The sequence below is a fragment of the Hyposmocoma kahamanoa genome, unplaced genomic scaffold (genome assembly GCF_003589595.1).
Source record: "Hyposmocoma kahamanoa isolate Upper Pololo Valley unplaced genomic scaffold, ASM358959v1 232, whole genome shotgun sequence".
Classification (NCBI taxonomy): domain Eukaryota; kingdom Metazoa; phylum Arthropoda; class Insecta; order Lepidoptera; family Cosmopterigidae; genus Hyposmocoma; species Hyposmocoma kahamanoa.
Window position 1 is genome coordinate 8,782,869 of NW_020653750.1, and position 26,147 is coordinate 8,809,015.

Here is a 26,147-nt window from a genome sequence, read left to right on the forward strand (position 1 = left end):
CGAACAGTCATTATCACTACAAATAAATATGTGATAAGAGCACGCAGCGTCAAAGTAGCTTGATAGAAATGAAAGTCTACTACTTATTCCGGTACTACATTAACTTTTCTGGGAAGATGCATGACCCTATGAAAACCGAGTCTCACCTGCACTGCAACATGGCCCAGAAGACTCCAGAATTTCTAGAAATAGTGTCGGCATCGCTGTTGAGCGTGAGATAATTGCCCTGGCCCGTCCATATAGCGGCTGCGCCCATGCCGATCAGCACACTCGCGGCATACAGCAGCCATGTACGTGGGAACAGGAATGTTACTATAAAAAACCTGAAAGTAGGAATAAAATATTTATCATCATCCCGGAGATGGCTAACCTTCCTCTGGGGCTGGGCTTAGCAGAGCAATTTCTAGCTACCATCCTCGCCCAACGTAGGACCTGATGTTCTTTAATAAATTAAAAAGTAATTAATTTAAGTAAAGTAATTTATTTATTGAATATCATGATGTTTTAATGACAAATTTTTTTTGTGTAAATATTTCAATAGTATGTTATTATTATTGATACAAAGAAAAATTCCTTCGATCTGACTGGATGGGCCACCATTCTTAACCAACTGAACTACAGACTGAGTCAGCAGATCATACGGCACTTCGTAAGTTAAGAACAGTAAGACTGATAGTCGTGCAGTTAAAAGTGTCGTGTCTTGTATGGAGTTAAATGAACTTGTTCACATATACGTGAGGCGCACTATAAGTTTCCGGAATGAAAACGAAAAAATACTACAAAGGGTCAGAAATGAATTTATCTCAAAATATTCTCCGTTAGCGTTAATGCACTTTTTCATACGAATGAACCACTTTTGAAAACATTTATGCCACTCCTCCGTGACAATCTCTGAAACATATTTTTCATACTCTTGGACAGCCTCTTCAGGTGATGAAAATCGTTGACCGCGTAAAAGGCATAACTGGTTCTTAATTTTTGGAATTAAATAAAAGTCACATGGCGCCAGGTCGGGTCTTTACGCGGGGTGGCTTATTAGGTCAACGTTGTTTACCTTCAAAAATTAATTTGTCTGTCTGGCTGTGTGAGAACTGGCATTACGTGGTGCAAGATGATACGGCATTTACGGTTATTTTTACGGAGTTTGTCAATAACTTCCGGCAAACAAATGGTCGTGTACCAATCACTATTTACGGTACAACGATTCTCCAAAGCAACAGTAGTCACGTGTCCAGTTTTATTAAAAAAGAAGCAATCATCCGCTTAGAGGCACTTTGCACGCGCGCCACTTTGGTTGGTTTTGGCTCATCTCGAAAGACCCATACGCTCGATTGCTGCTTTGTTTTGGGATCGTAACTATAAATCCATGTTTCGTCACCTGTAACTATGTCCCACGCCAAATTTGACGCCCCTTCGTTGAATGTGGTAAGCATGGCATTGCACCAAGTGACAAGACCCGTTTTTTGAGCCTCAATCAAATAGTGTGGGATCCACCGACAGCACAGCTTTTTCACATCCAAATGTTTGTGTAATATTGATTGTATTTGACTCATGCCTATGCCTAAAGACTCATGTACTCATGGCACAGTATCAATGTTTTTGTTGTTCACAGCAGTGGACGGGCGACCATCACGACATTCGTCACTGAGATTCACACGCCCGCGTTTTAATTCTGCAAACCAGCTATAAATAGTCGTCTTGCATGGTGCTTCATCGCCAAAAGCAGTCTGAAGCCGAACGAAGCTCCGCTGAGCTGTTAAATTGCACTTAAAGTCGTAGAAAATCATACTACGAAAATTTTCACAAGTTCAATCCGTGGTGATGTAGACAACGAATTTCTAAAATGACGCCGCAATGTAAAAACAAGTGACAGTCAGATGAAACAAACTGTATTCTACAGCCAAAGAGTTCCATTTTCAAATGTTGTAATTACTTTTTAAATATTGTTTATGTAAGTAGCCAGTTCCGGAAACTTATAGTGCGCCCTAGGTAGTACAACACGATTAACTGAAGACTTTTTTGAAGTTGTGACGTCAGACTGTCGTGACCATAGGAAGAGCTAGAACAACAGTCGTCAGACGATAAATACAACTTCACGATAAAAATGTGACGACAGTTATTCGCAGCTTCAAAGGATTTTGTCGAACAAACGACAAGGCCGCTGCCGTGAACCGATAAATTGTCGCCACGATCTAATAGGAACAGCTAGACACGAATCGTTCAACGATAAAACAAGACGTTCACGACACAGTCACGACAGATAGCAGTGATATGGGAACAGGCTAGACGCTACAGTCGTCCAACGAAAAATAAAACGTTACGACATAATGGGAACGCGCTCTAAGATAGATAAAGCTCCTTGTGAAAGAGTGCGTCCAGGGTAGTAACGCCACCTTACCTATTTCTGCCGCCAAGCAGTAATGTAAGCATTAATGCCTTTCGGTTTTGAAGAGTAAGAGAAGGCATTCGATAGGCTGTATGCAAAATGTCATTAGCCTGAATAATTAAAGATTCCTATTGTTGTTTATACCAAGCAGACTTTGACACTATTTTTTTGATAAACAATCAAATCGAAAAACTTGACAAGACCCGTTAAGAGATCCATTCATGAGAGAACATACACATTATAGTCATTCACATTCGAATAATAAATACTAATGTTTGATGACATGTCATCGGGCCTTTTTTTAAATGTTGGGCGTATTAGGGGTTTTAATTCCTAATTTCCCAACATGTTACCGACTGCAGCCCACACCCCCTCTACACAAATGTTGCCAATTTCTTATTGTGGTTTATTAAAAATAAGTCCCCAAAAATTCTTGTTCGCATTTTTTATGACAAACGCCATGGTAAGCCAGAATAAACTTCCCAATTAGCAACCCGTTTATACGTCCCACTGCTGGGCACGGGCTTCCTCTCAAGCGCGGGTTTAGGCCATACCCCGCCACGCTGGCTCTATGCGGGTTGGGGACATCACACGTTTTCCGAGGGTTGTGAACCTTCTTCGACGTGCAGGTTTCATTACAGTGTTTTCCTTCAAGAACAGCTCAAAGTAAAATTCAAATTAAATTTCGCACATGAATTCCTAGAAACACAAAGGTGCGAGCCCTGATTCGAACCCACAACCTTTGCTTGCTGCGGCTGTACGTCAAACCTATAAGGGCGCATTTATTCGATACGAATTTCATCGACCGCGTGCGTCTAACTGTCATGGCAAAATACGCTCTATTTATTTAGCTTGTACGTTTTAACTTAAATGAGCGTCCCGGACACGCGGGCGAGCCTGGCCTTAATTTGGTCTACGCGGCGGTCGCGCGACGACCGCGCGGTTGTATTATTCAGCCTAGTCAATATAATTCAGATCCGCTATTAATGTACACGAAGGCGTGGTAACTGGGCGGTCGCCATGCGGCGGCAGCGCGAAACCTTTCTCCTCGTGTAACTAGGTGCTTAGACTACCACAGCTTAATAAACTTCAAATTATGTTTACTACGTCAAAAACAACGATTGACGTGTTAGCCGACGACGAACTTTGCCTAAGTTTATGCAAGAAATTACGAAGTAAATTCAAAGTTTAATTTAATTCCTTGCTTAAATTTAGGCAACGTTCGTTTTGTAAATACGAAAAACTTGTTGAGGTCCCCATTTTTGCTTAGTCGAACTCAAAGTTCGTTTTATAAATATCCACGCTGTGAACCTTTGTGATTTTGTTTTTTGACATAAAGATTTTATCACGATATTTTCCTTCACCATTAGAGAGATAGTGCTTTAATTGAGAGGCAACTATTCCTACAAGGCTTCCACCGCAGTGCTGTTTGTGTAATAATATTTAGTCGTGTGAAAGGAAACAACACCTTCGCTGTTTGATAAATATTTAGTTTCTAAAATTCACGTTAATTTTTGAAACAAGAATGTTAAACCATTTCCACATTATAGAAATCTGATGGTAAATATCATAACATTCATATTACATAAATAGTACTATTTCTTTGGATAATGAGAGTTGTTTAAGCCTTCGGGCTAATGTTTGCTTTGATAAGAAGTAATAAAAAATGTATATGTACGTAAAAAACTTCAGTACATAGCTATGAATTCTTTTTTGAATGTACATATATACAAACGTACGTAAAGTTTAAATATTTTCACTAGATTAAAAATGACAAAGCAATTTTAATTATATTTTTGTACCAGCATCGCGGATTGGTATCTCGGTGAAATATAAATGAAATACTGAAAGATTATGACTTTGAGGCGCTCTTATTCAAACAACCACACACAACAATAAAGACGTCCACTATTGATGTAATCTTTTGAACATCGAGCAAACGCTTCAATTCTATAATGAATGGCGCAAGAGACGTCCCGCGCCATGCAACGCGAATGCACCGCGAGATTATGTCAATGTGTGCATCCTTACACGGCGCGTGCCTGGTGTACACACATACAATACTTGTCTTATTATACTATAACTATACCCTACCTATTAATATTCTTTTTTTTATTTAATAACTCTACAAGTTTGTTATAATTATTAATACAAAGATCGAATACAAAGAAAAAATCCACAGGACTCGAACCTGTGACTGTGTCAAACCACGGCCATCGGTCTACCAACTGAGCTACAGATCGAATCAGCAGGTCTACGAATTTCTCTATATGTCTGTTAAGGATTATTGCCCAATTTTTCTGTGTTCCATCTTTGTATTAATAATACCATACCTACTTCAGGAGGAATGGTGTATTCAATGCAAGATGTCGTATTTGTTTACTCACAAGACAAATTCACAACTAAGTGTGATGCCATTTAATCAAATTGGTCCTCGTGTTAGGTTACAAGGTTAATAACATAATAAGATAATTGTAACATTATACAGACAAAACAACGAAATAATGTAATTAAATGTAATAAATTAGTACGTTGTGTGCGATGTTGGACGTAGGACGCCGTGCTTAAAGTAAGCAATCGTTGCAGTTAAAAAGCCGACAGCCTTGAGCTGAAAAGGTTCCGCCTGACTAGATCGATTGGTACAGTTCCACCAATATATCTGTGCAAATGGAGCAAACATTTACGTTCAGCGACAATGCAAAGGAATGAATGCTGTACTTACAGCTGAAAACATACCTTTAGAGGTCATTATATAATGAATGAAAATATATATAATGAATGCCTGGTTCAAAAGACTATTAATATGATATGACGACGACCTCTGTGGTCAAGTGGCTTGCGCACCAGTTTTCATAGTGCCGCCATCTCTGAGGTCCCGAGTTCGACTAACTTTTCTACATTGTCTCGTAATGGGTGTATGTGGTACCGTCGTTGTTTCCGATTTCCACAAAACAAGTGCTTAGTTACTTACTTTGGGATCAGAGCCACGTATGTGATGTTGTCTAATATTTATTTATTATGATATGCTTTTTAGCATTTAACGAGGCACTCACTAAACATTAAGATAAATGCGAAACGAAAATTGCTAATTCACCAAGTTATTTCGATAAACACCCCTATTGTCTGTAACACTGCCCACGGGCAAGAACGTATGTACGAAAAAACACAGTATTTTCACCTACAATACTAAAGTATAAATCCAGATTACGTGTAGCAGCGTCCTCTTTTGTTTAGTATATGATGCAATCAATGCCAATAAATAATTTATTTTACATGCTTTCTAATTGGTTACTTTTGTTACATCTGCGATAATGCAATGTTTCCTGGTAGCGCTATTATCTTTATGCAATCTGTATTTATGGATCAAAAAAGAAAAATGTATGCTTCTTTTTTTTTAATTAATTGTCGAAGTCAGTATGCAATAAGTAATGCAAACCAAAAAAAATCAAAAGTGAGCGAATGAAAACATCAGTTACGCACTTTTACATAGTTTGCTTTTACTGGTATTCTTGAATCAAAACTTATAAGCCTCTTGCTTAAATATATTATTACAGTAATATGGCATTTGGGGGAACTGTAACGCTAAATCGTGTATTTCTTATCCAGAAAAAGTGTGTCAGAGCTATATGTAGAGTAAACCCGGTTGAATCTTGTAGACCGCTTTTTAAAAAGCTAAGAATTCTAACGCTTCTCGCTGTGTACGTATTTTAAGTATGCTTGTTTGATAAAAAAAATTTGGCTCTATTTACTAGGAAACGTGAGGTATGTACTTTTTTAACTTGACATCCTAACCGCTTGGCGGGCACCTCCCATAGCACTACTTGCTTTTCTACTGACTAACTTAATAAAATAGACCGCATACTTCCCGATATGGTGGAAAAAAGATATTTATACCGTTGTACGCGGATAGGCTCCAAGGCAATACTGGTGTTGTCTTTTTTTTTTATTGTACCTGGACGAACAAATCGAGCGCCTGATAGTAAACGACACGCAGTCCATAACAGTTACAGTGCTGCTCAGAGCTTTAGATCGCAAAGATACTAACTACTACCACTACTACTGCCACTACGCTTGTCATTCTGAAACATAAGTAGATTAGTCCCATGTGCCTGTAATTTCACCAGCACCCTACAAAACCGTAATTGCTTGACGGCAGAAATAGGTATGTGGCAGTACTTCCATGAACGAACTCCTTCACAAGGAATTAATCTACTGATTCTAAAATAATTAAAAAGTAACTACATTTTACACTACATTTTTAAATTTGTCCTAAAAAAATACAGAGAAACCACACCTCTACGTACTCGTATAATTTATTCTAATACGACGTTATGTAGACGATTTCGAAATTAGGGAAAAAAACAACAAAACAATTTTGGTAAATGCAACATCGAAACATCCTCAACTTAACATTTACATGGCATTGTACTTAATACTGTGTCAAGGAGAAACAGTTACAGGATTTTTTTCGTAATAACTATAAATGTACACGACTGACATCAAAATCATAAAATAGTATAACACATAATATCACCTACGTATTCATACATATGCATATATCTGGTTCCATATTCAAATACTGCATAACAATAAAGTTAACAAAGGGAAACAATACCGCCCAATGCAGTAAAAAACGCCCATATACGACAATTTTCATTCCGAATGTACGTGACTAGGATTTCTATTTCAAATGTAAACAGGAGTCCCAAAATAACGGTATCGCATTCTGTACGGACCGTCACAAAACACTACGTCATCCAAGTCCTCACAGTTCGTTTATAAATTAAGCCTTTGTCTCACAGGTGACATATCGCTTAGAAAATCGTTTTGATAAGTAATTATAAATTGTCATTGTATGCAAAAGTAATCTTGCTATATTATAGGGAATTAAATAATTCAAGTGTTTAATACTTTCTTATAGTACACTTTCTTATTCATTACTACGAAATCGTTAAAAACGCTAGGTTTTTAAAAAGTACTAAACTATTGAGGAATCCACTCGTAGAGTGTAGAGAATTTAATCCTCAACAACAAACACGGAATTACCAATACTTATCGAATAAATGAATACTGCCTGGCTAAAACTGTCTTAAATAAATATATCACCTTTAGAGCGATGCCACACGTGTGTTGCTTTCGTCGCAAGACTGATTTCAACGTACTAAGTTTCTTGCGGTGGGTGCGCGCTGTTTCAACGCACCATGTGGCATGTCATCCTAATTTCTTTATTTTTATCTTTTTCTTTTTCTTTTTTTTAATAACCCCGCACTAGGGAAACCCTCTATGTCAGGTGCCATGGACACATAAACAACAACAAATTACACCACAAATTACAAAACAAAACAGGAGAGAAATAAATGTAGGCCATACTCCCGGCCCGGGAATCAAACCCGGGACATCTGCATGGCAGTCCAGTAACCGTTCGGCCACGGACGCAGTTAAATTTATATGTAGTAGGTAAAAAGCCGACGCAAAGCATGGTGTGGCATCACTCTTAATCGTCTTTCGAAAAACTTCCGAACTTCCGTAATTATTAACATACAACCATACACAAAAATGCGTGAAATGAAGCGACGTGATCTTTAGCTCCGATATTTATCAAGTTAACAGATTATACAAGGAAGATTATTCAAGTTCGTAAATTTTGGTACCTGTCTAATAAATTATAATGAAATTAAATAAATTACTAATAATTATAATAAATTGTTATTGTTTATTATATTGAATCGTCGGATCATTTCAATACTCATTAACATTAATTATTAATTCTTGAGTACGCAAATTGTCAAACGCAACATCGCAATCCCAATCAGAAAATATCTTCCTTTTTGACCCCGCTCACATTCACGATTAACGCTTCTTCAGAAACAAAACCGATTGTTATAAAAAAACGAATCGGAAACGCATTAGGACATCACTAATTGATTAGAATTCGAGCCGTCAAAAGTTAAATAAATGGTTCGACGGAGTATATCATAATCAAATCTTTTTTAGCGTTTCTCTTAACATATTCATGAGCATAGTTGTTACCGGCTTAATCATTAAATTACATAACTCAGGCTACAGCAGACGTTGAACCTGTTTTTTATAACTAAAAAGTGAAAAGAGATTACGTGTGCCTGTATAAACACTATAAGATGTAAAATGGCTAGCGTAGCATGCATTCGTAACAAAGACTAATCCAAGGTCCTTCGAGCCGGAACAACTACCAGAAGCAACAGTAAAACAAAATTGGATACGCACACTCAATCACGTGTACTCTTATAATTGACCTGCTGTCTAATTGTTGTCAATTTCTCGTAGGTACTCGTATATATAAAAAACAGAAATGCGACTAACAGTTTCAGTAAGTCACGTACGTACGTACGTACGTCATATTACAATAGTTATTTTACTCTTGGTTATTGTTTCAGAGACTAAGAAATGCAGATTTAGTTTCAACTTACTAATTTTATAATGTCATTTATTATTCAATAAGATATTGTGTATATTATTTGTTAATAACTCATTTTATTCAACATCTGTAATTTTATTTTTATGTTTTTGTAATGCTCTTACAGGGCTCATGTTGAGAACTGCCATTAACTCTGAAGAACTTATAGGGTCAAGACTTAGACTATGGAAACTAAAGGACATGTTATGTCGACATATATAAATCAGACGTTATATGTATATGATGCATTTCGACGTTGAAAACATAAACATGTTATTGTCTTTGTTTAACTACTGCGTGCCGTCTTAAGCCAAACGAGATAGCATTACATTGGTCTGTGTCAAACATGGGAATCGAAAATATGTAACGTCACCTTAAATGTCAATGTAAAAATAAACCGTGTCCATTTCGCAGTACATTAGGTACATGATACGGTTGTCAAAGAAAAGTACATCAAATGTCAAAACAAATATTTTTCCAAGTAATTTATTGAATTATTCGCATGTATTGTAATAAATTGGACAAAAATGTTGACAGTGAGAACAATTAGGTATTAATAAAATTCGTCACTGCAGCATTACGGGATGTGGCATTTGAAAAAGCGAAGATCGACCGAATGTAACATTGTACAGGCACGAGTTATTTTTCTGTCTTTAAATCACACAAAAGCCCAGATATTTCATGTAATTAGACATATTTAAGTAGTTTATTCATAAATCTTGCCAAATTTTGCTTTGCTTTCTTCAGATTACCTGTTTGTTTGTATATTTTGATAATGTTGTTAACGATTATTTTGATATAGTGTTGTTCTTGGAACCGTACATATTATCGATGTTCTGTTATTAAAATAATTCACTACGAGCTTTTTATTATTTTATTATTATTATTTTTACTCTTCAAAAAGAAAAAAGAATGATTGAAAATCATACCGCCGTATAATAGTGCCGAATAAAAACATTGAATCATAGACCATCTTCTTTATTCTCTTCATTTTGAAGAGAATTTTTAACATAACTTTGAATGTAACTAGATTACATGATAATGTAATTCTATCATTAGGTTTAGTGGTAAATAATTTTATATTTAATTTAGATTAAACAAGACTCATTTGCTAAGTTGCAAATGAGTCTTGTTAGTTTAGTAGTTAGTAGCAGTAGTTTGCGGTTGCATTCTCAGTTCCTGAAAACAAAATTATCCATTCGTTTCCGATTTTTCCCACAGACAACTCTAACTACTAAAAATTCTTATTTTAAATAAAGCCAGCAATAATTGTATTTGCTAGTCTAACGTTCCCGGGCGAACGCCTATACCAACGTATAGACAGTGTCACTCGCCTAGCTGACCGTGTGAAGGCAAGCGCTAACATGTATAGAGCTCGTTTGACATGGCTTGTCACAACTCGCAGTCGCTCGTGACTACTTATTTCACTTCGGAGAAGTGTTGATTTTTCTGCACAAATCAAAGGCGCTCGGCCAATAGTAGTCAATGGACATTGTATAATCAGACATTTGTATGCTATTTAATATATGCGAAACATGTTTATACTAACACTGTCTCTTGTTACATCTCCTGTTATACCATGTTTTAAGCAAATAAACGTATGATAATAATATTATTATTGATAATATTACTACTTTCATTTATTTCCAAAATTAAATGGAAGTATTAAAGATTCACTTAAATCAGTAATGACTTATCGATAGATTATGGTACGACACTAAAGAAATCCGCCCTCTGTTCGTTCAAATTTTGTTTAGGTATGCACGTTCATTCCGTAGTCAGGGTAGCTCCTTTCATTTATTTTTTTTCCATCCTCTAAAAGTCAAGAGCACGTCAAGCTTGACACTTGAGATTTAAATCCAACTCTATGCCGCTTACGATATTTTTTTCTTTTTGATGCCCCAAAAATTTTGTTTATGACTATACTCACAAATAATAATGATAATAATGAATAGTAGCTGTAGAGCTCCTTGTGAAAGAGTTCGTCCAGGGAAGTACTGCCACCTTACCTATTTCTGCCGCCAAGCAGTAATGTGAGCATAACTGCATTACGGTTTGGAAGGGTAAGGGAAAGGTGAAATTACAGGCACATGGGACTTGTCTACTAATGTCTGACGGACGCAGTGGCAGTGCCCCTCAGATCTTTGAGATATAAAGGTCTGAGCGGCACTGCAACTGTTATGGATATGCGTGTCGCTTACCACCAGACGCACGACTTGGTCGTCCCGTCTCTTGGTGTCATTAAAAAAAGAATAAAAGTATTGAGTATAGCATTGTCTACATCTGCAAATGACCACGTTGCGGTACAAACGTGGGAACTCTATTCCATTCACACAAATAAATATTAAAATATTGTTAGGTCAAAGCAATGTATTCTCGTTCATATTTGTGTATAAGCTGTTACGCAAAGCCTTTGCGGTAAAGGTGCGCATGACGTCAGCAAAGTGTGAATGGAGAGTGAAAGCGAACAGGTGTCTCGTTCCTTATATAGTAGTTAGCATCTGATGAGCCGTAAGTGTTTGTTTTTAGATTATATCACTCATGAAACTCATTTGACAGCCCGCAATAAGAAATGTTTCTACAGAGATTCCACGCAATTTCACCAATGAATGACTTTTAACAAAAACACAACAAGGAAATTAAGAGACTAGACTACATAATGACGCAAATTAACAAAGAATACTGTCTAATATTACATAAGAAATATAATGGAATTAGCATCCGCAGCTCAACTGGCAGAGTGTAAGCCACATTGAGGCTACAGACGCTTGTTAGATTCCAACCGTGTCGAAAGATTTTTTCCTTGTGTTTGTTAGATTTTTATTACTCTTTACAGACGACCTCAAAAGTTCTTGGAATTGCATCTATTTGTCAAGTTCTGTTGAAATTGGTTACCGAAAAATGGGCGAAACCGGACTCATCCCCTAGTTTGCCACACTTGGAGGTGGAATATTTTCTTTAAACTTAAATGAGACTGCTACTGAGGTGCCCTCTTTCCAACATGTTATTGTCAAGAATCATCATAATTGGTTTACAATTTGGCCGGCGTTATCGTGGAGTACTTTCCCAAAAAATAGACGAATATCGTGATAGTAAAACATAATAGGTAATTCAACAAAAATAAAATATTATAATTCAACTACTTCAGTCAAAGAACGTAGCAGTAGAGCTCCTCATGAAAAAGTTCATCCATGGAAGTACTGCCACCTTACGTATTTCTGCCGCCAAGCAGTAACGTTAGCATTACTGCGTTTCAGTTTTGAAGGGTGCTGGTGAAATTACAGGCACATGGGACTTGTTAATTTATGTCACGAAGTGACGGGCGCAGTGGCAGTGCCCCTGAGATCCTTGCGATTGAAAGCTCTGAGTGGCACTGCAACCATTATGAACAGGCATGTCGTTTATCATGACATGTTAGTCCCGTTACTTGATATCATTTTGTTTTAAATAAACGTCTACTATGAAACTTACAAATAAGTGGTAGCTCCAATAAGCATTGCGCCTCGAGGCCCAGTGATGGTGATCACGGAGGGTGCCATCCAGTTGCAAATAGCAAGAGTGGCATAAATGATCGCCAATGATGTATATCCATCGCCCGTGAACGAACTGTCATCTTGACTGATGCTGTCCAGAATAGTTTTCTGTGAACAAAGTACAATGTCAATTAGCAACCTTGTCACAATTATTTTATCTGGAGATCAAGGAGAATGATCCGCCTTCACTGTTACGTAATTTTCGGTTTCATTTGATAAAAGATGCCGTCAATGATAGCGATATTGATTTAAATTATAATTTAATAGTTTCATTGTCACAGTCGATAAATATATTTTACTAAAAGTTTTATAGATAAAATATAATACAAACTAGATTTGTGTAAATGTTAGAGAACTGTGGGGAATAACGAAAACATTCTAATCTAGAAACATTTTAAAAACAAGTTTAGAGAATGCGAATATTAAAACACTATGTATTGTAAAGTAAAGGACAACCAGAATGGTCAATTTATTTTACAATTTAGTAGTTTACGTTCTTTTATTACAAACTCTATTTATGCCTATACAACGCGTTAAAATTGCTCATACTCGTACATAATACAGCAAACAGGTAAATTAGATTCAAAGATTGACCTCAAGTAGAATGCATTTATTATGGATTTGAAGTTAGAACAAGGCCTGCAACAAACATGTATCAACACACATTTTACGATTTTCACACCCTTAAAATGGAAACCTGTTTACATTAAATGAAATATGGTTGTATTTGTATGGTGACATAGCGTATAATTAAAGTAAGCAGCAAAGTGAGCATTACTACATTCCGGTTTTGAAGGGTAAGGGTGCTGGTGAAATTACAGGCACATGGGACTTCTCAACTTATGAGTCAGGGTGACGGGCGCAGTGGCAGTGCCCCTCAGATAGCTCATACCCTTTGCGATATTGAAAGCTCTAAGTGGCACTGCAATTGTATGGGCAGGCGTGTCGCTTACCACCAGGCGTACGACTTGTTTGTCCCGTCACTTGGAATCAGTGAGCATAAATAATACTAGAGACGCAATGTCTTACAATTTGTGAAAAATCTGGAACCACTTTGCGAATTCAAAGACTTTTGTTGGAATCATAAAAAATAAAAAATAACTACCAACCAGGGTAAAACAAAAGATTACCAAAAGGATAAGAAATTATGAACAGTTAAGTGTAGTACTTGACACCAAAATAACACTTTACTACTCGGCGATACAGTGTGTTTGTTGAAACCACCTTCACCAAATGGTTTACGCACTTTGAAATCACTCAGGTCCTGATAACTCAACGTAAGGCGTGGAAATTTTTCAACACCCTTTCCCTTTATGTCCCGGTATAATTGATAAGATGTAGTGATTGATTTAGTAAGTGTACCAATGGTTTTAACAAATCGTCTGAGTTCAAGGGTAAAGCAAAACAACAAATTCATATTGCAGCACTTCGCTTTATGGCTTTTTTAGGGAGTTTATGATTTTCTTTTTTTTTTAGCATATTTTGTGGTTGATTCTCAAAGCTATTATTATAATAATAGCGTTATTTTTAACACCATTGTATGCGCAATGTTACGGAATCCCACAAACAGTCCGTGTCAATGAAAATTTATGATTTAAATTAATCTTAAATCGAACATTTTTCCACATAACGATGTATCGGATAGACACAAACAGAGAGGAAAAGTAAGTCTTGAAAACTAATACCTATCTTCACACTCAAATTCTTGACCCCAATAGAAGTATTTATAAACAAATCCTTGAGTATATCGATAGATAAAACTAATAATGAAATTATCAAATAGGTATTATTAACAACTACGTACCTATTTAGTCAAGTACATCCTTACATTACCCAGTTACGGCCTTTTTATTATTCGCTATTGAATGCTACAACCAAACAGTAGCAATCTATTTTGCCTTCTATGTATGGGATCATGGGTACGATGCTCAACAGCACCAACAGATATTTTCAATTCTTATTTAAGAGCTAGACTATTAAACCGTCCATGGAGAGTAACACCGTTTACCATAAAATTAAGTATTAGAATGTACATATATCACAGTACGGGGTACCCTGGCCTATCCCGAAGAAGTAGCTAGAGAGCCGACTTAGGTAGTACGGACATGTTATGCGACGATCTCCTGATCACATGACAAGCAAAGTCCTTGACATGAGTAACCAGCCCAAGGGCCGTGGTAGACCCCGGCTTACATCATCACATAGATATACCTCGAAAGACCACAGACGACCCAGGACAGACCGTCTTGGAAAAGAGTGACCAGAAGGGCCGACCCCAACTAAATGGGAAAAAGGCCAGGCAAAAGAAGAAGATAGTACGGGGTATCCAATTCCGCTATACGAATCTCAAATAATCAACCACAGGCTTTACAGTGCGATTTCCAAGCGCTTCCTGTGTCGTTGCCGCCTACTGCTTTTCCATAGTGATTTTCAATACCTATTGGCAAAATTTCAATGATCTACATGCATTTAACATTTTACATTGAATCAATAATAAGCACTACGGCAAGAAAAGTATTTTAGTTTAACGGTCTCCGTGGTCGAGTGGCTTGTATACCGGTTTTCATGAGTCGCCATCTCACATCAGAGGGGTTCGATACCATCCCGGTCAATGTAGCAGCAGTAGAGCTCCTTGTGAAAGAGTTCGTCCATGAAAGTACGGCCACCTTACCTATTTCCGCCGCCAAGCAGTAATGTTACCATTACTGTGTTCCGGTTTTGAAGGGTGAGGGTGCTTGTGAAATTACAGGCACATGGGAATTTATGTCTCAGGGTGACGGGCGCAGTGGAAGTGCCCCTCAGATTTTAAGCTCTAAGTGGCACTGCGACTATTCTGGACAGGCGTGTCGCTTTCCATCAGGCGCATGACTTATTCGTCCCGTCACTAGGTATCATATTTTTTTAATGTAGAAAAGCTAACTTTTCTATATTGTCTCAGGTGTTTGTGGTACCGTCGTTGTTTCCGATTTCCATAACACAAGTGCTTTAGTAAGTTACCTACTTACTTTGGGGTCTTGAGCAACGTATATGATGTTATCTAATGATATAGTAATATATATGATGTTTCTAAAACTGTACTGACTTATCAGATACCCAAACATTCTCAAAATTAGCACATGTATGTAAATGGGTAGATAACGAACTAAATACCACACTTGATTTGTGGCAAGTTATTTATTACACATAGTTATTGGGTGCACTTAATTGTTAGTTAACGAAACGATTAAAGCGAAACAAGAATACGAGTATACGTAAACTGTATATTATAATGTAACTTAGTATATGTTAATCATGTTTTTTAGAAGTTGTTATCGTCAGAATAATAATTCTCAAATTGAACTGTAATGTTGTAAAGTTGACAGTTCAAATTAACGATCATCCTAATATTATAAATTCGAAAGTAACTCTGTCTGTTACGCTTTCACGTCTAAACCGCTGAACCAATTTTGACCAATTTGGATCTAGGAGAAGGACTTAGGCCACTTTTTGTCACAAAAAATAAATCTTAATAGGAGTGAAATAAAGGATAAAAGTTTGTGTAAAGAACCAATAAACTATGAATATTAGTATAGTACTGCCGTCCGCGAACGAAACCGTGGCTAAGTGACAAAATATTTTTATTACATATCATAAACAACCATAACCCAGTTTTAGGGTTGTATTCCAGAACTGTACTCAATGCTCAAGTCAGGATTTGAGCTGACTTGAGTATGATTTCAAGCACTGGAAATACGACCCTAATGGCAAGGACTTGAGTTTGATTTTCAGTGCTCACTGCAATACTCAAGTCCTGACTTGAGCATTGAGTAGAGTTCTGGAATACGACCCTTAGAATATTGAAATTGTTCAATGATACTTCAGCTAAATATCGTTAGGGTAAGTTCAGATAAGTCGAACACGTTTACTAATTTTAACTGTTTTTAAAAGAGAATTTTGTGCTTTATTTTTGCTATTTAAAACGGATATTTGACTATTTGTCACTTAGCCGCGTTAGTGGACGGCAGAGTATAGCAGGCTACTAGAAGTACTCTACGCAGACGAAGCCATTAAAAAAGTTGTTAAACACCGATTGGTCGCACGTCTTTTCTCATACGAGTATGGCGCGTTACCTACAACAAAATTAGACTAAAATGCATAGTTCGAGGCGCTCACACTCATTAAAGCTATAAATCAAGAAACAAAAGATACAAGTCATCATCATCAACCCATTTATCCCACTGTTAGTAGCACGGGTGTCCGCTCAGCCGAGAGTTTAGGCCATAGTCCGCCACGCTGGCAAAATGCTCGTTGGAGACTTCACTCGTTTTTCGAGGGTTATGAACCTTCTTCGTCGTGCAGGTTTCATCGCGATGTTTTCCCTCGCCGAAAAGCTTATGGTAAATTTCAAATTAAATTTCGAACATAAATTCCGAAAACGCAGAGGCGAGCCCGGATTCGACGCCACGTCCTCTGCTTGTGAGGTGGTAGGTCAAACCATTAGGCTACCACGGTTTAAAAAAATACAAGTATTGCTGAATATATAACTGCCTCCGAGGCCGAAAGGTCACCATGCTGTTCTGCCACGCAGAGGTCCCGGGTTCGATTCCCGGGCCGGGAAAAATATTTGTATGGTCTACATTTATTTCTCTCGTGTGCTGTTTGGGTGTAATTTGTTGTGTATGTTCTATGTATGTATCCATGGCACCCGCGATACAGGGTTTACCTACTGCGGGGCTATGAGTATGTGCGTTATTTATTTATTTATTGGCTTGCACCGAAGATAATAAAAATAATATTCAATTAACACACTACTTATATCGTAAAAATTTCAAAAAGCATTTCAGATATCTTAACAAGTCAATTTAAAATATTTTGCATTAAATTTTTTTTACAAAAATTCTTGCAAAATATCTGTTTTTGAATCTAGACCGACTGTATGACACGTTCTATCTGCTAAGTCCGTTGACTTATTGTTGTATAATTTTTCATTCAATGAAAAATTATTCAATTTCTATATGTTGAATAATTTTTCATTAAGATGCGTTGAATAGTCAATATACCACTGTTAATTTGCATTGTTCTCGAAAGGCCGCAATCATTTTGTATTGCTAATCACTCATTGACATTTGCGACTGTCGGACAATAAGTTAATAAGAAATATTGATAGTAGGTCATCTTTTCTATTTGCACTAGTTGCAGTGCCGCAGACTAAAAAGAAATAAAGAAAAATGTTAATTGCTGCACAATACATCATAAAACACTAATTATTTTGCAACATAATGGACAAAATAACACGTAAACATTTGCAAGAAAGTTCAATTTAAATTCAAAAGTTAGCAAGCTGATACACATAGACTCGATACCTATTATTATATAAATATAATATAGTATTAGAATCGAAGAAGACTATGAAGACCTAATGAAAACAAAAGCGTAGGTAGATAAATAATGTATGCAAGGAAGACTTGCACAAGCAACCGACAGATCTCGGTCACAACTCTCAATGTTACATAACAACAAGAGAAATAAATTTCAATAAACTCGATAAGGTTTCTTTATTAATGACAATAATAAATTGTTACTCGTTGTTGGAAATCGATAAATTTTATGGAAACGCGTCTTGCACAATATGAGGACAATGGAAGAGTACTCCGCGTCGCGACATTTGGTACAAGTGTATAATATGCACTTTCTATTGGTTTTTTTTTACATGTTCACTTTTTTCGGAATAAAATTCCGTTGTCATAATAACTGTTTGACACATTACGATTTGTCCCTAAAGTATAACATAATGGATAATCTCAGTACAGAGTACTAATAAAACCGACTTCAAAAGTACGTGGAATTACGTCTATTTGCCAAGTTTTATTGAAATATCCCCTAGTTCGCCACTATACAGGACTTGACACAGGAGATAATAAAAATCGGTTCTCACTACTCAAAGTATATCGACAGAGAAAAACGCCTTGAATTGGAGAATAGCAAAATCAACCATTAAAATAATTGCTCCTTAAGTAAAATTGAGGCACTATTTATAAAAATGAATCTTCATGCGTGAACAGCCACCCTTAGAGGTGGATGATTTTTTTTCAAAATGAAATGGGACCGCTATGGAGATACCCTCTTTCCAACAAAAAAGAATCATGAAAATCGGTTCACAAATACCGGAGTTATCGCGTAACATACATACAAAAAAACATACAGTCGAATTAAGAACCTCCTCCTTTTGTTTAAAGTCGGTTAGAAATAGGATGGTCATTCCAAATTAAATCTTAATGTTTTAATTTATGTTTCTTGCTCATTCAACGTGGTATAAAATTTTATAGCATTAGGCATTGCAATGCCGGCGCGCTATGATGGCCGTTTTGAAGTTTGTCCGCTCATCAAGTTTCGTATTAATAATTCCTGCGTTGAAGGAGCTAATTGCTGTACATTGTTGTCAATAGTGACGTGCAGTAAAATGTATAATTTACTTAATTTGTTTAATTTCGGAATTCGAAATTTTGAAAAATTAAATCTATTACGATCGTCACTTATGGGATCGCTGGCCAGTACAACTTCTACCTCCGGCAAACTCGCGTCAAAGCTCAATGCAATACAAAGCAGTTTCGAATTGATAATATATTAACCATTTTTATTTTCGTTTTATTAAAACTTATTAATCAGCTACCCCTTGCAATACTAATTATAAATCTAAAAACTTATAGATGCGACTCGTAAATGTCTGTTGGACAAATTTTGTCCTGACGTTTTGTGGTCGATATTACAGCATACACATGCATTGTAACTGTAGTAGGAATGCAGTCTAAAATCGGTCTAGATGCAGTCAGCGTGGCTACATTGCGACTGCCAACTGCTAATGCTATACGCCGACTGCGCACTGGTTGGATGCCACTTGCAGAACTTTACATAACGCATAATAAACAAATCATAAAAGACCTAGGTACAGCGTAGCTGTTAGTATGTCGTTATTAGATTTAGCTATCGATGGCTTTGTAGGTACTTGCAATCGACATTTATGATGTAGTCGCGACTGGACTCCAACAGCTAATTTTGCAGTTCCGGTGCAGCCGGAAAGCTCGTGAACTACGCTCTTAGAGTCGATCAATTAATTTAAAAGTCAACGCTCGAGTGTTGCAATCGCGCAATTCACTTTCAACTAAAGCCGGGTCACGCTTATTTGCATCGGCTAACGTCTTATGTCACATCCTGCAGTAAATTGCAACATTCCAGGATTCCTTTGACTCTGTTTTCCCACTGGATTTTTTGACTGGCTATCACTACCTGTTGTAGCTAAAGTTGAAATTCGAACAAAATTTACCAGCTCATAAGAGACAATTTTGATTCGAAATTGTATACAGAACAAGTATTTGGTCTCTGTACAAGTAGACACGGTATTTGTATGGAATACCAACAATTTTTCCGGGCGTTAAGAATTATTTTTTCATTCAAATTGTTTATCGAAAAATGTTGTTTTGTTAAACCTTGTAGATATATCGAATTTCGTGACAAAAGGGAAATAAGACTTGCTTTTGAAAGTCCATACAAAAAGCTATAATCAACTGTAAAGTGAACAAAACTGCAGTGGCACTCGTATTTGTGATGATTGATTTTTAGTCAACGGCTGTGAAAACACTTTGTGACCTGTCGAAGGACAACGGCGAACTAGTGATCTGCATCATAGCATGTCTGTTACTCACACTTACAAAAAAGTTTCAGTATTATCACTACTAATATTATGTTTGAAGGTATGGAGATAATGCAGGTGTATGAATGTGTCCCCTGTATGAAACTGCCCTATAACGTTAAGGAATTTAATACCACCGTTCATTATTAATAATAAATTTAATAATGTTTTGTCCTTTATCGCATCTATACCTAAGTACGATAACGAAACCTCATATAGGTACCACTCCCGATCATGATGAAGATTTCCTGAGATCTGTTAGGACGAGCCAAAAAACAGGCACACATACATAATGTGTACATACAACCTTCACACCTGTTCAGGAGATTTCTTGAAAATCATTACCCTCCTTTGGAGCCAGACGTTTCGTCTAGGTTAACATTTGAGAGAGTTACCCATAACCTCCTTTTTCTTTGATTTCAAGGTTTCCTAATAAAACGGCCCTAACCTTTTGTATAATAGTATGACATTTATGAACAGGCAAGTTATCATATGGAACATCGAAGGCGTATTAAAATATGCGGACTTGCGTATGCATCGGAATGTCCTTCAGGCACAAAAACAATAAAACAAACAATAAATTGACTTTAAAACATGCACGTTAGGACTGCAAAGTGAGATATTTGACTGAGTTTAGTCGTTATACGTTATAGAAAGTCAATGTCCTAAAGAACAACGAAATACGAAAGTATCTATTGGATTACTTTTTAAGTAGGTACTTCATTATAAAAACTTGTCTGAAACGACCGGTCGGGGGTTAAGACTCGTTAAATCAAATGACACAGTCAAATAAGCAATGTAATATTCATAGCTATATTTCGTAAGTCAATATCAAATGCCCCAACTTATTTATTTTCACTCTTATTTGTTTATTTAGTTCACCAACACCATATACAGTATAATGTTCAAATATTTAGCATTAGACAACAAAGAACTTAATGCTATAGCAGTTATAAGTCAACATGCAAGATAATGTGAACGTTAACATTGGGCCATGATCTGCATAAATGAGTTAACCCACAAAACTGGAAACTAAAAAGAGTATCATACAACACTACAGTAGGTACTCCACCCGTTTCGCACCAAAGAACTGTACAGCATAATTTTGATGCTGGCCGATTTAAAGTCCCTATAGTTTCCCAACCGAAACGGAATTCGGATATGGAAGCGAAGTTTGCTAACGTGCAACACGCCCAGATTTCTGATTTGGCTTACATTAGAAATTGGGTTACCTTTAATCGTGAATAGAGGAATGACGACAAGCTTAGTTTTTCTGGTGAAGTACAATTGCTTATATTTAATAGCATATACATTTAATAGACATTTAAAGTCATTTGGTTATTGTCACACTGGAGTCTAAGCGGTCAATGTCTTCTTGTAATTTTGTAATATCGCCATTGGTATTCATAGCCCGGAAAAATTTCAAATAGTGAGCAAAAAACAAGAACCGTGAGTGCCTAAAGGACTAACCTATATCATTTATAAATACATTGGAAAACCATGGGCCCAAATGTAAACACTGCGGCACTCGAGAAGAAATACCAAAAGGATCCAAAGAAATCCCGTTTACAACCACTACATATGTTCTGTCATGCAAATACGACTCGCACCAACCCAGCAGAGGCTCTGCAATACCATATATGTGGAAAGCTTACGTAGAAGAAATTAATGATTAACTTTACCAAAGGCCCTGCCGAAGTCAGTGTAAATGGCACAGACGAGCGTTGGTCAAGAGAGTGCGAGAATTGCACAAGGTTAGTACTGTAGATCGTGCCTTGGTAAATCCATATTGCTCTGTGAGAACTATGCTCTTGAAAGCCAAGTAAGTATGGGGATAAGCAAACACTCAAAGATCTTAGCAAAGATTGGCAAAATGGAAATAGGCCTGTAGTTGTTCACAGCTTCCATACTACAGCATAGCGCACCGATTGAATAGCAGTCACTATTACATTCCTATTAAGTACAGTATCGTGAAGCAAAAAGGACAATAAAGCACGTCGAAAGAAGCCTATTAAGGGGTTAAAAATTTATAATAGATTCTCGAGTATCGACCGTATCAAAACTACACAGAACAATATTCCGATTGAATCACTATATAGGTGGTCATAGTGATAGCGTAAATATTTTAATAGCGCACACGTAACAATGAAGGCCGTAGGCCGTAGTGAATTGTCTTAGTAGGTAGCCCTTTCTCTGCCGTCCACACAACCTATTCTTAGTTTCTAATAGTAAAGCGATTGCTTTGGCTTATGATGTCAGTAGTCTATGTGTGGCTATGCAAGTATGGTGTACAATAAGGATTTTTGGCAAACTTGAGTTGTAGTTTATTTTTACTTTTTTAGTTTGTGGTATTAATGGAACAACGAATTTCACAACGAAATCTGTAGGAACACTTCCTTTTTCTTATTATTATGATACCAAGTGACGTGACGAATAATTCGTCTGCTCCGTCCATAGCAATTGCCCTTCAAAACCGGAATGTAGTATTGCTCACATTACTGTTTGGCGGCAAAAAAAAGGTAAGGTGAAGAAGTACCCTGGACAAACTCTTTCACAAGGAGCTCTACTGCTACTAAATAATTTAAAATACAGTGAATAGAGACATCTCTCGCCAGGGCCGGTAGCTGTAAAGGTATCTAACTGGGTGATAAAACTTTCATAGACTTCTCATAGATGGCGCTACGACTAAAAAGTCGTTGAAAAACCAAATACAAAGACATGACAACAAGCATATAGAAAAATTCGTGGGGCCCGCTGGTGCGCTCCGTGGCTTAGTTGGTATAGCGTCTGACACTGTATTACGTATTAATATTTTGTATTCGAACGTGATTCGTATCCGCTACCGCAACGCGCGCTTTCCATATTGATAATTGACTCCATCATGGTCAGGGATGGTGGCATCATTAGTATTCTTACATAGTTAGCTACAATTGCTACAAGTAGCATATATATTTATTTTTCTTATAGGTGTACATTCATTTTCTAAAGTTCAAGCTTCGGAACCATTCGAGTTTTTACGGAAATTAACGACAGCTTGCATTTTAAAATTGTTTGACATTATAATTTTCGCGCTCATCAGTTCGCATTTAAAAAGATTAATATTCCATTAAGGTTACTCTATGGTGACATTCTACACTTGTTTGCATAAAAAATGGGCAAGTACGAGTCTTTCAAAAACTTGTACTTTAAGTATTAGTGTAAGGAAATTATTTAAATAAAAAATATTTACGAAGATTAAAAAACGGTTGATAATATTTAAATTAGTCTTTCTTACTTTGAAATTTTCGCCTTGTTATGTTACATGCTTGTTTCAACAATGAAAAAAATTGCATCAAATGAGGCCTTCTCTTCCTGAGATGACTTCAGCATTTCTTGGTCTCAGGCTTTACCGATACCTCATTATCTTATGATTTTAGTTGTTGGATATTCTGTCGGCCTGGATGGCCCTGGATGGACATTGGTGTGCCTTTGTATGGACGTATCATCATAAGCAAGGATAAACTGATAATCCAGTTAGGAAAATACTTGTCTCTTACATTGGTGGTCCTAAATTTAATTGTGGTGGCATACACCAAGACTTCTCGATATATATGCAGATCAGATCACTAATAGTACAACTAGTTTAAATGTTAAAGTCATGATAACACTGGAATGTTGGGGATGGTCCACAAAATTCTTTCAAAACATGTGAAGGAAAAACCAGCATTGAGCTAGAATGTTTGACTAAGTTATCAAACCCTTTCCTCACAGAATACCTACCCCTAACAGTGGGGATTTGCATAATAAGTATGTATTTTTAGTTTTATATTGTTGCAACAAGTCTACAAGTCTGTTATTGGATTGGTATTGCTGTACAATAAATATTTGACAATGTACAAAATTTAATGGCAACAAATATTTAATTACATCTAACAGAGACATAGGGTCATTTTGTAAATATTATTTAAAACCATAGCTTTTAAAATCTTGCAAATAAAATATACGGAAGAAAATTTATGTTTAATTTTAATATTATCAAAACCCCAAGTCATATAGTGTATGAAAATAGTAATACGGGATGTGTTACTTTGATATCAAATTATCTACTTCACAATACATTATATTGACTATAGTAAAATAAGAATACAAATTTCCCTGAAACATCAATATGGACTCTATGCACTTTATTCAATAAACAATTATCAAAATGTATGTTACATCAGTTATTATAAAACTTTTTTTCCCTAAAAAATTAAATTAAAATTTTAATATCAAAGTATTTAACTGGATCAAACAGCTTCAGCTTGAAAACTAGAACACAATCAACTAAGGACTGAGGAAGACAAGCATCTTCAGACGTTTCATTCCAAATTAGATTAAAACTATAGCTCAAATTTGTTTAAAAAAATTCATAACTTTAGGACCCAGTTGTAACTGTCAGACGTAAAATCGACTCATTCGAAGAACAAAGTCCAATGTGATTATTAGCAAAAAGAGAATAAGTACATTACGAGAATAATATCTTTATTCAAACTAAGTCCTATGTAAAGGTGTTTTGAGAAATTATATATCTTATATCGGAAATATAAAATCGAACAATGGTTGATCTGACATCCACAGTGAAGAAGAATGGATGAAATGTACTATGTCCTGAGAACAAGTAGTCTTGCACATAGATCTTTGCTCTATGGATGAGTCGGTATGATTTATCTGTATTTACTTTGTATGTGCATGTGACCGAAAATTTTAACAAATATGATGATTTTTTTTATTACAACTGTTCAGAGGCAGGCTTAAATAATTCAATTTCAATTGTTATTGTTATGTTTTGAAAAAAGCCTCAGTGGCTTAGAATAGCAACCTGAATTTGATTGCCTGTGAAGCCAATTGTCGATGGATATGTCTTCTAAAATTAACATGGATATTCCGTGTGTTCATATGTTTGTATGGCACATTATTATTATTTACTTTATTTTTCCCAGCCTGTTGGCTGGTTTCAACCACAATTACAGACCAATTGTTATTATTATTAGAACAGAAAGGTCCATCCAATAATTCATACTATACAATGCAACATACCGTTTTGATTTTATAGTGTATTGATAGTAACTTTTAAACACTAGTTATGTTATAATATGAATAACAGATCATAAAACAAAGTTCTTTAAATATTTAAAATTTCAAAAAATATCAACAAAAGTATTAGAATAATAAACATCGTAACGTGTTTTTCAAATTTGTTACATGCAGAACGAGTAGCGTATTCATTTTTATTTATTTTTACAGTGAAATGAACAACAAATAGTCTTGATTAGAAATCTAGTTTCACAAGAACATAAAACCGTAAATAAAACTCACCTCTATATTTCCCATAGTCTGAAACGCAGTAAAAACGAACATAAACCCGAATCCGAGCAATATTATGTTAACAAATCGTCGTTCCATCTTGATTACAATATTAGTTATTGAAAAAAATTTGAGGAGAAAATATTTCAGTGTAGGAAATTGCTCGATATTGAAACCTATGAACCGAATTAGTACGCTCCGACGTGTAAGTACGATCACACAACTGCACTGTTGACTCCACGCTTGAGCAATGATCCCCAGTCTATGTATGATCTATGGCAATGATATTAAACAGTCTGCTCTCTGAGCTCCCACCACTTTCAAATTCCAACTCCCATAATTTTACGAAGTTTTCGATGTAAATAAATACTTCACTTCACTTTTTATTTTTATGGCTCCATCAATATGAGAACTGATGATTTTGCCAATGTCACAGTTGAAAGAAAAAAAAACGAAACAAAAAAAAAAATTTTCGCTAAGCTCTAATAGGACATTAACCGGTGTTGGTAAGTTGGACTACGGGAGTACTCAGTTGAGAATGTAAAACAAAACAGCAAAACAATATTTATAAATATATGTTATTTAAGTGGATAAATTTACATAGAGTAACAATATGGGGGGAGAACACTAAAGTTAAGAGGTTGTTTATGTTAACGGGGCGGGGGAATTTTGGAGAAAGTAAGTTATAAAGTGGAACAGCAATATTAGGACAATTGAAAAAAATGTGTTCCAAGGTACCGTCTTCTAGGCCGCACTCGCACAGAGAGTGATCTCGAACTCTGATTTTACGCAAAAATACAGGTG

General features: G+C 36.2%; 1 protein-coding gene across 2 annotated transcripts in view; it reads right to left on the minus strand.

Annotated features, from left to right (window-relative positions):
- Nucleotides 1-25,496, minus strand: part of LOC113228478 (UNC93-like protein MFSD11) — a 37,483-nt gene extending 11,987 nt beyond the window's left edge. Inside the window, exons 1-3 of one of the 2 annotated variants that reach the window (XM_026461801.1) lie at nucleotides 25,356-25,496; nucleotides 12,291-12,460; nucleotides 147-323 (exon numbers count right to left, since the gene is read on the minus strand). In XM_026461801.1, the coding sequence (XP_026317586.1) occupies nucleotides 147-323; nucleotides 12,291-12,460; nucleotides 25,356-25,442 (434 nt within the window). In that variant the 5' untranslated portion in view covers nucleotides 25,443-25,496. The remainder of the gene's footprint in view (nucleotides 1-146; nucleotides 324-12,290; nucleotides 12,461-25,355) is intronic. The other variant, XM_026461800.1, reaches the window with a different exon arrangement.
- Nucleotides 25,497-26,147: the final 651 nt, after the last annotated feature.